Source organism: Callithrix jacchus, chromosome 6 (genome assembly GCF_049354715.1).
Source record: "Callithrix jacchus isolate 240 chromosome 6, calJac240_pri, whole genome shotgun sequence".
NCBI lineage: Eukaryota > Metazoa > Chordata > Mammalia > Primates > Cebidae > Callithrix > Callithrix jacchus.
This window is the reverse complement of record NC_133507.1, coordinates 96,995,226-97,010,091: the sequence shown is the minus strand read 5'-3', so window position 1 is coordinate 97,010,091 and position 14,866 is coordinate 96,995,226. Positions and strand designations below refer to the sequence as shown.

Here is a 14,866-nt window from a genome sequence, read left to right as displayed (position 1 = left end):
TGCATCTGCTAGCTGGGTAGAATAGCCTGAAACCACAGTCCCTGAATCAGTCATAGAGTTCTGTTTAGAAATGGTTGCAGGACATCACTCTGCTCATCAATTTGTAAAAGCTTGTTATGTGTAGAGTGTATCAGTATAAACAATCTGCATCTGGGGTTTTACCCAGCTCAGTGCTTTGCTTTTATTCCTTGAATTAAAAAAAAAAAAAAAAAAAAAAGAACGGAGTGTTACAAATGTCTCCCTGCTCTTTGCTCATATTTAATATTTTATTTCTTGATATATTAGCCCATGTCTTATAGAGCTGCAATGACCTGGGTAAGTCAAGAGGAAAAGGGGGGCAGGAGGCTCCTCTGAAGCTCTGTGCATCGAAGAACCATAATAACATGTTAAAAGAATACCAAAGATCCACTCACTAAAGTGAAAATTGGAGCAAACTATCTCTTTGCATATGCTATAATTATATCAGCAGGTTAATATGGAAAAAATGCTGACTGTTATGTAAGTTAACAGTGGAAAAGGCTGTAGTTCTCACCTCGGCCTTGCTAATACTGATCAAAACTAACCGGAATCAGATTCTAATAGAACTTCAAAAAAATTTAAGGCAGAATTTCTTAAGAAAACTATGCGCACCACTGCCGGCGGCCGCGGAGTGGCGGATTCCGGAGCTACCCGGCTGGCACCATGTTCCTGACTGCGCTTCTCTGCCACAGCCGCATTCCCGGCCGTCAGTGGATCGGGAAGCACCGGCGGCCGCGGTTCGTGTCGTCGCGCGCCAAACAGAACATGATCCGCCGCCTGGAGATCGAAGCGGAGAACCACTACTGGCTGAGCATGCCCTACATGACCCGGGAGCAGGAGCACGGCCACGCCGCGGTGCGCAGGAAGGAGGCCTTCGAGGCCTTAAAGGCGGCCGCCACTTCCAAGTTCCCCCCACATAGATTCATTGTGGACCAGCTCGACCATCTCAATGTCACCAAGAAATGGTCCTAACTCAGCCGTCACCCTTGGATTTTATGGAGCAGGGGGCTGCCCATCTTAACCTGTTCCTGGAACTGAAAAACTGTAGCTTCTGTGAAAATGTGAGCCTTTGGACCAGTCTTTATTAAAACAAACAAACATGAGTAGTCTGCATATGGACTATCTGGGGCTCTAAACCCCCCAGTACTTAGAAGTCTAATCGCTGTCCTGTCGTTTCTTTAGACTGATAGGACAATAGGGATTTCCGCAGTCACAGATGATGTTTTGAAGGAGAGCTGCAATAAAGCCGCAGGCTGTGGTTTGAAAAAAAAAAAAAAGAATGTTGACTGGGTAAACAACGAAATGAAGGCAGAAATAAAGAAGTTTTTCGAAACCAATGAGAATGAAGACACAACGTGCCAGAACCTCTGGGACACATTTAAAGCAGTCTCTAGAGGAAAGTATATAGCAATAAGTGCCCATATGAGGAGAATGGAGAGATCCAAAATTGACACCCTATCGTCAAAATTGAAAGAGCTAGAGGAGCAAGATCAAAAAAACTCAAAACCCAGCAGAAGACAAGAAATTACTAAGATCAGAGCTGAGCTGAAGGAGATTGAGACACGAAAAACCCTTCAAAAAATCAATAAATCCAAGAGCTGGTTTTTTGAAAAGATCAACAAAATAGACAGACCACTAGCCAGATTGATTAAAAATAAAAGAGAGAACAACCAAATAGATGCAATAAAAAATGATAAAGGGGAAATCACCACAGATTCCACAGAAATTCAAACCATCATCAGAGAATATTACAAACAACTCTATGCACATAAACTAGTAAACCTGGAAGAAATGGATAAATTCCTGGACTCCTGTGTCCTCCCAAGCCTAAACCAGGAGGAAGCTGAAACTATAAATAGACCAATAACAAGGTCTGAAGTTGAGGCAGCAATTAAGAGCCTACCTCACAAAAAAAGCCCAGGTCCAGATGGGTTCACAGCCGAATTCTACCAGACACACAAGGAGGAGCTGGTACCATTCCTTCTAAAACTATTTCAAACAATCCAAAAAGAGGGAATCCTTCCCAAATCATTTTATGAGACCAACATCATCCTGATACCAAAACCCGGCAGAGACCCAACGAGAAAAGAAAACTTCAGGCCAATATCCATGATGAACATAGATCCAAAAATCTTCAATAAAATATTGGCAAGCCGATTGCAACAGCAAATCAAAAAACTTATTCATCATGATCAAGTAGGATTCATCGCAGGGATGCAAGGCTGGTTCAACATACGCAAGTCTATCAACGTAATTCACCACATAAACAGAACCAAAAACAAAAACCACATGATTATCTCAATTGACGCAGAGAAGGCATTTGACAAAATTCAACAGCCCTTTATGCTAAAAACCCTCAATAAACTCGGTATCGATGGAACGTATCTCAAAGTAATAAAAGCTATTTATGACAAACCAACAGCTAATATCATACTGAATGGGCAAAAACTGGAAGCATTCCCTTTGAAATCTGGCACTAGACAAGGATGCCCTCTTTCACCACTCCTATTCAATATAGTACTGGAAGTTCTAGCCAGAGCAATCAGGCAAGAAAAAGAAATAAAGGGTATTCAAATAGGAAAGGTGGAAGCCAAATTGTCTCTATTTGCAGACGACATGATAGTATACCTAGAAGACCCCATCGCCTCAGCCCAAAAACTCCTGAAACTGATAAACAACTTCAGCAAAGTCTCAGGATATAAAATCAATGTGCAAAAATCACAAGCATTCGTCTACACCAATAACAGACTTAAAGAAAGCCAAATCAAGAGCGAACTGCCATTCGCAATTGCTACAAAAAGAATAAAATACCTTGGAATACAACTCACAAGGAACGTAAGGGACCTCTTCAAGGAGAACTACAAACCACTGCTCAACGAAATCAGAGAGGACACAAACAGATGGAGAAACATTCCATGTTCATGGTTAGGAAGAATTAATATCGTGAAAATGGCTATACTGCCCAAAGTAATTTACAGAATCAACGCTATCCCCATCAAGCTACCATTGACTTTCTTCACAGAACTGGAAAAAACCACCATGAACTTCATATGGAACCAAAAGAGAGCCCGCATAGCCAAGTCAATTCTAAGCAAAAAGAACACAGCGGGGGGCATCACACTACTGGATTTCAAACTATACTACAAGGCTACAGTAATCAAAACAGCATGGTACTGGTACCAAAACAGAGATATAGACCAATGGAACAAAACAGAGGCACCGGAGGCAACACAACATACATACAACTATACAATCTTTGATAAACCTGACAAAAACAAGCAATGGGGCAAGGATTCCATGTTTAACAAATGGTGTTGGGAAAACTGGCTAGCCATGTGCAGAAAGCAGAAACTGGACCCCTTCCTGACACCTTACACTAAAATTAACTCCAGATGGATTAAAGACTTAAACATAAGACCTGGCACCATAAAAACCCTAGAAGGAAATCTAGGCAAAACTATCCAGGACATAGGAGTAGGCAAGGACTTCATGAACAAAACACCAAGAGCATTGGCAACAAAAGCCAAAATAGACAAATGGGACCTAATGAAACTCCACAGCTTCTGCACGGCAAAAGAAACAGTCACTAGAGTGGATCGGCAACCAACAGAATGGGAAAAAATTTTCGCAGTCTACCCATCTGACAAAGGGCTGATATCCAGAATTTACAAACAACTCAAGCAGATTTACAGGAAAAAAACAAACAAGCCCATTCAAAAGTGGGCAAAGGATATGAACAGATACTTTACGAAAGAAGACATATATGAGGCCAACAATCATATGAAAAAATGCTCATCGTCACTGGTCATCAGAGAGATGCAAATCAAAACCACATTGAGATACCATCTCATGCCAGTTAGAATGGCGATCATTAAAAAATCTGGAGACAACAGATGCTGGAGAGGATGTGGAGAAAAAGGAACACTTTTACACTGTTGGTGGGAGTGTAAATTAGTTCAACCATTGTGGAAGACAGTGTGGCGATTCCTCAAGGCCTTAGAAATAGAAATTCCATTTGACCCAGCAATCCCATTACTGGGTATATATCCAAAAGACTATAAATCGTTCTACTATAAGGACACATGTACACGAATGTTCATTGCAGCACTGTTTACAATAGCAAAGACCTGGAATCAACCCAAATGCCCATTGATAATAGACTGGATTGCAAAAATGTGGCACATATACATCATGGAATATTATGCAGCAATCAGAAATGATGAGTTCGTGTCGTTTGTAGGGACATGGATGATTCTGGAAAACATCATCCTCAGCAAACTGACACAAGAACAGAAAATGAAACACTGCATATTCTCACTCATAGGTGGGTGATGAAAAATGAGAACACATAGACACAGAAAGGGGAGTACTAAACACTGGGGTCTATTGGGGGGAAAAGAGGAGGGCCAGTGGGAGGGGGAGGTGGGGAGGGATAGCCTGGGGAGAAATGCCAAATGTGGGTGAAGGGGAGAAGAAAAGCAAAGCACACTGCCATGTGTGTACCTACGCAACTGTCTTGCATGCTCTGCTCATGTACCCCAAAACCTATAATCCAATAAAAAATTAAAAAAAAAAAAAAAGAAAACTATGCAACATCAGATGTCTAGTAATATGCTCTATAAAAAACTAATACCATGCCCAATAAATTCGATGAATATCCCATAGTATCTCAGGAATTCATAAGAATAAGTATGTTAAAGATTCTAAGAAGTCTGTAGACAAATGAGTTTCCTAATTTACTACACAAGGAAGCCTGTTGACCACAAAAACTTACTGAACACTACCTGAAATCGTTTTTTATCGAAATATCTTTGGAATTTAGTCCACAGGTTCTAGGAGGAAGTTCATGTGGACTTCTCAATATTGGTGATAACTGCATCTTTAAAATTTTAAAATACCCAACCCCTTCTAAAAGACCTGGGCCCATGCTGAAGAATAGAACTGGTGACTGAACATCCCTATGAAAATCTCTAAAACAATGGTTCTCAAGCTCTAGGATGTATCAGAATCAGCCAGAGAACTGGGCTCGTAGAGTGGGACAGGGCCCGTACTTCCCAAATTTTGCCAAGTTTCCCTGGAGATTCTGATGCACACCAAGCTTAAGAACCTCTGTCCTAAAAGATGGTTCCAGAAATGGAAAGGAGTCCAGGAAAAAAAATAGTGTTAGTCTGGCCTAAGAGCTTTTTCACATACTGAATCCACAAGTGTGGATCTGCCCAGCTGAGGGCTGCAGCAGTGCTGATACCTTGGGAGCTGTACTGTTTGCTTTGCCCCATATGTTGCCCATCAGACAATAAGGAGAACTAAATAGAAGGAACCACAAGGTACAGCTTTACTGGTCTCCAGAAGTCCCCATACCTAATCGTTCATCCAGCTGGGATATCAGATAATAGAATGATTACTGTGGGAGCTTGAGAATGAATGACCTGAGTCCATCATTAATCCTTTAAAAAAAAATCTCCAAAAGTGACCCTGAAATACACTAAAATCTACACTCTTCTTAATGGCTTTTACAGTTTATTACATCGGTGTGTGTACTACATAAAAAGCCTTCATTATTTCCAACTCTTTTTCATTTGTAATAACTGATTCAAAGAGCACAGGCCAAAGAGTTGTTTCCAGGTAGCCTGTTTTAGGAAAATTGCTTATCGAATCATTAAAGATTGACACCATACTCTGAATAATGGAGGTGAGTTCGCTGCTCCCTTCCCAGCTGACTGCCAGACATGGGAGCTCCCCACTGGACCCAGGTGGAGTGTCTCTACTTGGATGGAATAAAATTGCATTTCTTTATCTTCAGTCTGTTATGTATCCAGCTCACAAAGTTTAACCAGTCATCCATCCCTGCTCTGTTAGAGAGATTGACTCTCACTCAAGAATCAATTCAGTCTGCATATTTGCCAAAATCAAACAAGCTGAGACAACACTGGATTAAGATTTGGAAGTCATGGGAGTTGAAAGAGACTGAGGAAGAGAGACTCTTTGAAGAAGCTCTCCTTTGAAGAATAGATACTGTAAATTATCAAATGTATTTGATGACGCCTAAGGGTATTTTTAATGCTACCAGAGTTATAATGGAGGGAAAAAGCACTCATAATTTTTAAAAAGCTCAACCCTTGGATTTAGTAAAGAAAATGGTGAGATTTTTAAGCACTTGCTTAGAAGGACCATCTATCTCAGACAAGTATGATTCAAACCTGCCATCACCACTGACATTCCTATCCCACCCAAGCTAGCCACTAGGAAATCCCCACATGTATTTTCTTGTATGATGAGTCTGGGACTCGTTTTAATGATTGCATCATAGTCACGGGCTTCAGCTTTTAACACGAAGTCCAGTACTGATAAAAACCTAGTAACAATTTACTGATATTAACTCACATCTTGTTAGGAAATTCCTGTTCCTGTATCAACTTTCAGTGATTCTGGAAACTTTTTGAAAAAGAAGCCTAATGTGATCAACAAATACCTAATGTGAATCTGATTTTAACATTTCATGTATTTCCAAGACAGAGCTGTGTATTCCATTTGATGGAACTCTTAAAAATATGGCTTTTATTTCCATGAAATAGTACAGCTGGAATAAAGCCATACCAACATAGTCCTTATTAAAACTGTCCTTAATAGCTTTTTCATGTCTTTTCTGATGATCAAATCGCTCTTCTCTTTAGAGATCTATTTTGACCATTCTCAAATCTTCTTCACTCTGCTTCAGTCCTGTAGGAGGCAAAGGATCCTAAGAGAAGTCTGCATCCCTTCCTACTTTCTTGGGTCACCTTTATCAAAAGCTGTATGCACTGCAGTCCTGATACTTATTTGGTGTTAGTTAATTAGAATCAAGGGCAGGTAGCTTACAGAAAGATACACAGGCATAATGAGCACAGTCCCTTTCTTGGGAAGGAAAGGAAAGGTCACTGGCAGCACCAGAATTAGAACTAAGAGACAGGGTTTGTGGAGTGACTCTACATTAGTCAGTATTCCTCCCTAGACAAGTCTTATCCCTCTCCAAGTTTATCCTCTTTTAGGTAAAATAGAGACAACGATTCAAACCTGACTGCCTCAAAAGGTTTTGTTTGAGCCTCAATAATCAACAAGAGAGGTGAATGTAAAATATCACAGTTGACTATGACCACTCTCACCTTTACAATTCTTCCTGAAATGTCCTCAGGTTTCCTGTCCTCAAATGCAAGTCCAATTGCATAACTTTCCACTTCACAGATTATTAGTTGCTCATTTTCTAGAGAATAAAGACCAAACTCTACATGGTAATCGGGATCCTTCCCCATACATGCTTTTTCTGCTATTGCGCTCCACGGTCCCAGACCAACCACACTGAATGAATTGGCACTTTTTGAACATTTCATGTGTTTTCACGTCTTGGTCTTTGCACAAGCTATCTAATCAGTTCCTGACAAAATCCTGCTTCTCCTTCCATGATCACTTTGAATGTAATATCCCCTTAAAGATACTTTCCCTTACGGCATCCATTCATTCAATTTTTATGAAGTGCTATTCACATGCCAGGCATCAGAACTGTATAACTTCATTGCTCCGACCATAGCAGTTTGTGTGTATTTCTAACATAGTACTCACTTTAGCCTGTTTTGTGGGATTTTTTTTATTTAACTTGATGTCCTTACCACTGACTGGAAGCTTTCTGAGAAAAAAAAACAAAACAAAACATTATTTGTTGTTGGTCTCCATATCTCCACACTAGTACAGAGAAGGCACATGGCAAATGTGTGTGGAATGAATAAACAATGTCATATTTAACTTTATATATTCACCGTTTTGTTTTTAAGGCAGTCACATGGGTTTAATGGCATTTTGTAACTTCTGAGTGGAGGAAGAACAATTCCCGCCATTTTTCTTCTAGGAGTGAGTAGTTATAAGTCACCTTCATGAAGGCTTTGGATCTTATTATTATAACCACCAACTAAGCAAGCCATGCTCTCTCCTGATGTTTCCCTCTACCTGTTCCCCATTATTAGCTAGGGGCCACAAGTGGAGCAAAGTTGAGCTTGTGGTCAGTCTTCCTGATTTGATCTCCCCGGAGACAACTGGGCTTCTAGCTTCATGTCCAGGATCATCTCCACCAAAAGACATGAATATCTCCATAAAGCTGGCCCACTAGCTCTAAGTTTTATACCCCAAAGCTTGCCAAAATAAAGAATAAGGAAGCTGTAGAATAATAAAGAAGATATACAGTAAGCATCCTCAAAAATGTTAGGAACATTGCTCTAGAATTATAGAGCTCAAACATTTGGAGAGGGTACATCAAGAGTGACTCATAACAAATAGCAATAATAAGTAAGGCAATTAGTAGAAAGAAGGGCACCACTCACACAGAGTACTTTCTGAGGAATTTTAATTTAAATTCCTGGGTCAGTTTCATTCTGGAGAAAGGAGGTACTTTTTAACTTTCAAACATCTGCTGGATCCCAATAGGAGGCAAATGATCCTAAGATAAATCAGCATCCCTTCCTGCTTTTGTAGGTCTCCTTCCTTCTCATTGTCAATACATCACATTGATTTTCTATCCAGAACAGATGCTTAGTATAGGTTCTTGCTCTTAGATCATCTTTTCCCTCCTTATTGCCATGAGAAAGAACACAATGGGGTGATTTCTGTGCAGAATTATAGCCTGGCGGCTTAAAGAGACATATTTCTTGCAAAATAGCAATTCTGCTAGTACCCTGTAGACCAGAGGGTTAATGAAAGAGACAAAAGAGGCAATAAACTGGGTTCAGATGAAGATGAATTGGAGCTGTATCTGTATGGTGGCAGTGTGTGTTTTAGGAATATACTGAAAGGGTGAGGAAGAAGAAGCTTGGGGAGACAGTTTCTCAACTCAGGGCCAAATGACCATTATTCTCAGAGTCCCCCACAATCATTGTCCAGGCATCTCTTTGATCTCCATAATGTCATGGAACAATTAGTAGCATAAGAAGGGGTGTTCCCTTTTGCTTATGCTAAACCTGGGGTGCAAGAGTGTGACTAAAATGTTTCAGGCAACGCCAATATTTAGATGAAGGCTGGATGTTCTTTTCTTCACATGAAAAATGAAGACTCCAAAACAAACTCTATAGCATTATTCCACTGGTTAAAAGTTAATAAACACCCTCTCTCTCTTACTCTCTCTCTCTCTCTCTCTTACTATCTCTCTCTCTCTCTTAAAAATAGATTAAAGGGAAATGTGACAAAATGTTTACAGCACTTGCTCTCTAGTGGTAGAACTATGGATTATTTTATCTTCCTTCTTTTTATCTACATTTTCTGTGGTAAACTTGTATTACTTTTCAAAGAAGAAAAATATTATATAGTTTTAAAGTCTTCTCCCTTTAACTAGATATTCTTGCCCCCGATAAAGATTTTTATAAAAACACAACTTATGCTGGTCAGAGGAGATCATGTGATTAGCAAGGTGCTTCAGTGAGAAGGGAAGACTATAGGGTCTTTGTTTTCAGGAGTTTGGGAGCTTTTGTACTTTTTCTTTTCAGTTCTTAGAAACATGAGAGTGACCTCCTGCCCAGAGAAGTGACCTTGGATTTAAATGTGAAATGCTAGCCCCCCGTGTAAATGCCTGAAAAAAAGGGCATTTCACTCAAGAACAGGAGACGAAGTGTTTCTCCTTTCTGTGTTGACATATGATGCATCCATCAGATCTCTTGCAAGAAAAAGGGATGTTGCATCTCTCAGAGACCCCCCCACCGCAACCTTCTTCATCTGCAAAAAGCATTTCTGGTCTTCTCCCTTCTTCAAGGTGAGAGCAGTGATAGTCCTCCCCAGTGAGACCCAGACTGCAGCCAAGAGCAGGCAGGTGGTCGTTTGGGGAGAATTCACTTTGCATTTGATTGCTTTCTTTTTGTAATATCTATTAGGATGGCAGGTTCATGGGCCTCTCAATTTCCCAGGGTTTTGTGTTTTCACTTATTTGCTTGGCTGTCACTAAGAGACAAAGCATGCTCCTCTCCAAAAGATTTCTTGTGGAGTTTTTGGTCTATTTTTTAATCTTCAATAAGACAGTAAGACTTCTTACCCCTCATGAAATGACATGATATCTGCAATTTGCTCTAAACTATTCTACCAAGGATAAAAGGGCTGAATGGGAAGTATGGCAACTAGTAGCTTCTCCCTGCAGGCTCCTGCAGGACACTGGAAGTCCCTTCACTTCTCTCCAAAATAGAGAAGCCAAAACATTCTCTCCCCTATTAAAACCCCTTCAAATAATCCTTGTTTTCAAGTTGTTAATCTCTTTTATATATGGGACATGATGATGGGTTTTGGGATGATTTTTTCACTCTGAGCACAGCCTATACCAAAGTGTCTAGCAGTATCCTGTGTAATGTGGATGTATTTTGGACCCATAGATTTCAGTTTTGACATTACAACCAAAATCTTAGACATCAGAAGAGGTATTTCAACATAATTCTATGGTCATATATGCACTGTTAATTTTGCCTGCAAATGAAAGAGTATAGCTACTTTTCATGAATAGTTCACCATTCAACCTGTCTGCCATTGATAGGATACAATATGCTTCCTATATTCTTGAGAACTTTAACAACTCCAATGATGACCTTGGAATGCAAAGGAAAGATAAGACAGAAACTTGAAACCAGAAAACACCAAAAAAGCCTTCTAGAGATATGCTCCCAGCTTAATAATGGAAATAAGGTATTACTGCATAAAAGAAACCAAGATGTAGGCATTGAGAAAAATATCTGGATTTAGTCTCACCACAAACGACGTAATTGATTTATTCCCAAAGAGAAAAGAAAAACTTGAACCAGTTGGGAGCATCTGGGTTGAAAAGAAACATCCTTCTTTATCCTAGTATGGATTTTCAATCTCAAATATGCAAGCATTGTGTTTCACTAGAGCATTTTAAAGTGTGGCACTTCATTACACAATCAATCCTTTTGGTCTCCCAAATAATCTATATTGAAGTACTTTTAAAAATGCAAGTGAAGAACAATGCAAGACATTGTGACTTCTAAGCTGGTATTTTAGATTTTATGGTATTAAATTCTTTTATATGATCAATGTAAATGTTCTCTCTGGGGGCCTTCATTTCTCCTTGTTGTCTCCTTGTTTACATTGGTACATGGAAGCAACGCTTAAAAAGTAGATGTAAAGATTTATGTTCCTACACTTGCCACATTATATAATTTGGCAATGAGGAAGAAATGGATCAAATTAGTGCTAACAACTACTTTTGCTTTGTCAACTTGACCTTTAAGACTGACTGGATGCGAAGCCTCTATAACATTGTCCTTAAGCGGAGTTTGCTGGATTGACCAGGAGCTTGCATTGAACATCTACCTCATAGCATTGGTAAGTAGCAGGCACAGAGGATAAATGGATGCTACAGAATAGACTTCCAGGAAGGAAACTTAAAGCACTAAGAAAGCAAAGAGTGGGGAGAAACAGTTTCTGAGGGCTAAGAGGAGCATTTCCAAACAGCTAAAGTAAAGTTGAGATACCCAGACATCTCTCAGATCTACTACCATTCTAACCCTGAATGTACTTGCTCCTTACTTCTCCAAGAATCATACCCAAAAAAGTTACAGAATGGTGTCTGGATGCGGTGGCTCACAACTGTAATCCCAGCACTTTGGAAGGCCAAGGCGGGAGGATCATGAGGTCAAGAGATCAAAATCTCTTGACATCCTGGCCAAAGTGGTGAAACCCGTCTCTCTAGTAAAAATACAAAAAAATTAGCTGGGCATGGTGGCGCACACCTGTAGTCCCAGCCACTTGGGAGGCTGAGGCAGGAGAATCATTTGAACCTAGGAGGTGAAGGTTGCAGTGAGCTAGGACTGTGCCACTGCACTCCAGCCTGGTGACGGAAAGACTGTGTCTCAAAAAAAAAAAAAAGAAAGGCATAGAATGGTAGAGTCAAAACCTGTGTCTAATGGAGACATTCCCCCAGAAGCACTCCTATAGCCTTTGATAGAATTATTTCCTTGGCAGAAAGCTCACAATATGACAGAGTGGCCCATTCCATTCCTCTAATATTCAATGGATGCAATAGTATTTTATAAAGAAAAACACATTTACACCAATGTCCACTGTTATGATTATTAAGAAAGATTTTCTTCGTGAAGATTGTTTATCCTGATGGAAGACAAACAGGAAGTTTACTTTTAGGCCAAAACTAAAATTAAGGTTGCAATAACAGTAGCTAAGTAGTATTTGTCTAGCTCTGCCTCTCACCAAAGAGTTTTCACCCCCATTCAATTATTCAAAAAGTATCAGCAGTGTTTCACATTAGCTTGAAAATAGAACAGTCTAAGATATGAAACAGAGTTGGAGACTTCCAGCAAATCATTTGGCTGGGATTTGACACCAACCACAGCCCTTCTGCAGCTCCAGATGCATCTACGCCCTTTCTTGAAGCTCACTGAGAAATGTCCTGCATGGCCTCCTCTGCCCATATGTGGACTGGTTCCAGGCTGAGGCCACCTTCTTTATTCTCCTCCCTCTTCTAGGGGTGGTCCAGTAGTCCCTTCCCCAAAGTGGGATGGGGCTCTTCCTAATCTTGGACAGCGTGTGATTATACTTGAGCTGTAATGCAAGAGTTACCGTCTTCCTAGAATGTTAACAGAGATTAGAAGACTGCACTCCTTTTCCTTGTGTTGCCTTCTTTCTCACAGGTCCTATACAAGTTGTTGGAGAGAGCAGTCAAAGAATCTTCTCAGTCATTTGCAGGGGACTAAGATGGTGAATAAAAGGCAGGATTATCTTGCAGCTCCTGCTTCGGTGGAGAGAGCAGCATGTGGAGACTCACATTGTGACCTTTGGCTCCAAGAACTACACAGGAATATACCAAGAAAACCAAGAGAATCCACAGATCATTTTAAGGAGTTGGATCATCATTAATCAGGCTTCCTGAGATGCCAAAAAATTGTGAGTCTACTTGCTTTCTCAACAGGGAGGCTCATGGTCTAGGGCAAGTTCTCAGCCCTGGTCACTTGCTGCCAAGAAACAGACTTGGTTCTGTCAGTGGGGCATGGTAGGAATGAGATCATCCTGTAGGACTCTGGGCTATGTGGGAATAGGATGAGGCCTGTGATTACCAGCTTTCCCCCACTTCCCTGGCAACCTGTATGACTCAGCAAAGGCAGTCTTAATCCGCCTGGGAATATAACTCCTTTGGACTGGGAATCACAGTCCCATCCTCCACAGCAGTCATAGTAAGGTCTGCCCAAGGAGAGGCTGCAGTCAGACACTCCTATCCCTGTCCCCACCTGGTGGTCTTTCTCTACCTACCATGGTAGCCAGAGACAAAGGTCATAATGTCTTGGGAGCTCTATGGCCCTGCCCACTGCCTGAGAAACCTGAAAACTTAACCAGGTGTCCCTAGGACAAGTTTGCATCCTCCCTATAAGACCACAGCTGATATGTGCTTGAAAGCGCTACCTCTGGCCAGAGGCCAACCAACACAAAACCAGTGCGCTAAACAAAACACAACTAAAGACCCTCACAGACTCTACTTCACTGTCCTGCTGGTATCTACAACTGCAAGACCTAAAGATGGATCACATCTTTGCAGACACTCCCCATTTCCAGCCCAGGCCCAGTAGCTCCGCTAGGTGGTAAGACCCAGAAGAGCAAAAACAATCACTACAGTTTGGTTCTCAGGAAGCCCCATCAGGGAAAGAGAAAAACATAACATCAACAAAGCACCCTGTGGGACAAAAGAATCTGAACAGCAGCCCTCGAATCCCAGATCTTCCCTCTGACGTAGTCTAGACAAATGAGAAGGAACCAGAAAAACAATTCTGGTAATATGAGAAGACAAAGGTCTTTAACACCCTCAAAAGATCATACAAGCTCACTAGCAATAGATCCAAACCAAGATAAAATTTCTGATTTGCCAGAAAAAGAACTCAGAGGTCAATATTAAGCTCATCAAGGAAGCACCAGAGAAAGGTGAAATCCAACTTAAAAATATGAAAAAAAAATTTTCAGTGTAACAGCGTAAATAAAAAACAATCACAACTTCTGAAAATCAAGGACACACTTAGAGAAATGCAAAATGCACTGGAAAACCTCAGCAGTAGAATCGAACAAGCAAAAGAAAGAACTTCAGAGCTCTAGAACAAGGCTTTCAAATTAACCCAATCCAACAAAGACAAAGAAAAAAGAATGGAAGAAAAACATGAACGAAGCCTCCAAGAAGCTTGGGACTTTGTCCAACCTGAGAATAAATCTCCAAACCTAAGAATAATTGGTGGTCCCAAGGAAGAAGAGAAATCTAAAAATCTGAAAAATATTTTTGAGGAAATAATCAAGGAAAACTTCCCTGGGTTTGCTACAGTTCTAGACATCCAAATACAAGAAGCTCAAACAACACCTGGGAAATTCATTGCAAAAAGATCATCGCCTAGGTACATAGTCATCAGGTTATCTAAAGTCAAAACAAAGGAAGAAATCTTAAGAGCTGTGAGGCAAAAGCATCAAGTAAGCTATAAAGGAAAACCTATCAGATTAACAGCAGATTTCTCAGCAGAAACCCTACAAGCTAGAAGGGTTTGGGGTCCTACTGTTAGTCTCCTTAAACACAATTATCAGCCAGGAAATTCGTATCCGTGAAAGTAAGCTTCATCAGCGAAGGAAAGATGCAATCTTTTCCAGACAAAGGCTGAGGGAATTTGCTACACCAAGCCCCACTACAAGAACTGCTAAAAAGCAGCTTTCAATCTGGAAACAAACCCTTGAAATACGTAAAAATAGAACCTCCTTAAAACATAAATCTCAAAGGACCTATATAACAATAACACAGTTTTTTAAAAGGAATTCAGGCAAGAAATAACACAATAAATAGAATAGTATCTCATGT

At 40.5% G+C, this 14,866-nt stretch overlaps 2 protein-coding genes across 4 annotated transcripts in view; one reads left to right on the top strand and one right to left on the bottom strand.

Moving 5' to 3' along the window:
- The window catches only part of NCKAP5 (NCK associated protein 5), a 1,002,432-nt gene that overhangs the window by 931,336 nt on the left and 56,230 nt on the right, over positions 1 to 14,866 (bottom strand). The gene's annotated exons all lie outside the window — the stretch shown is intronic.
- LOC100414883 (large ribosomal subunit protein mL63) lies at positions 629 to 1,121 on the top strand. The gene has a single exon (XM_002749494.7). The coding sequence runs from the start codon at positions 682 to 684 to the stop codon at positions 988 to 990; it is 309 nt and encodes a 102-aa protein (XP_002749540.4). The 5' UTR covers positions 629 to 681; the 3' UTR covers positions 991 to 1,121.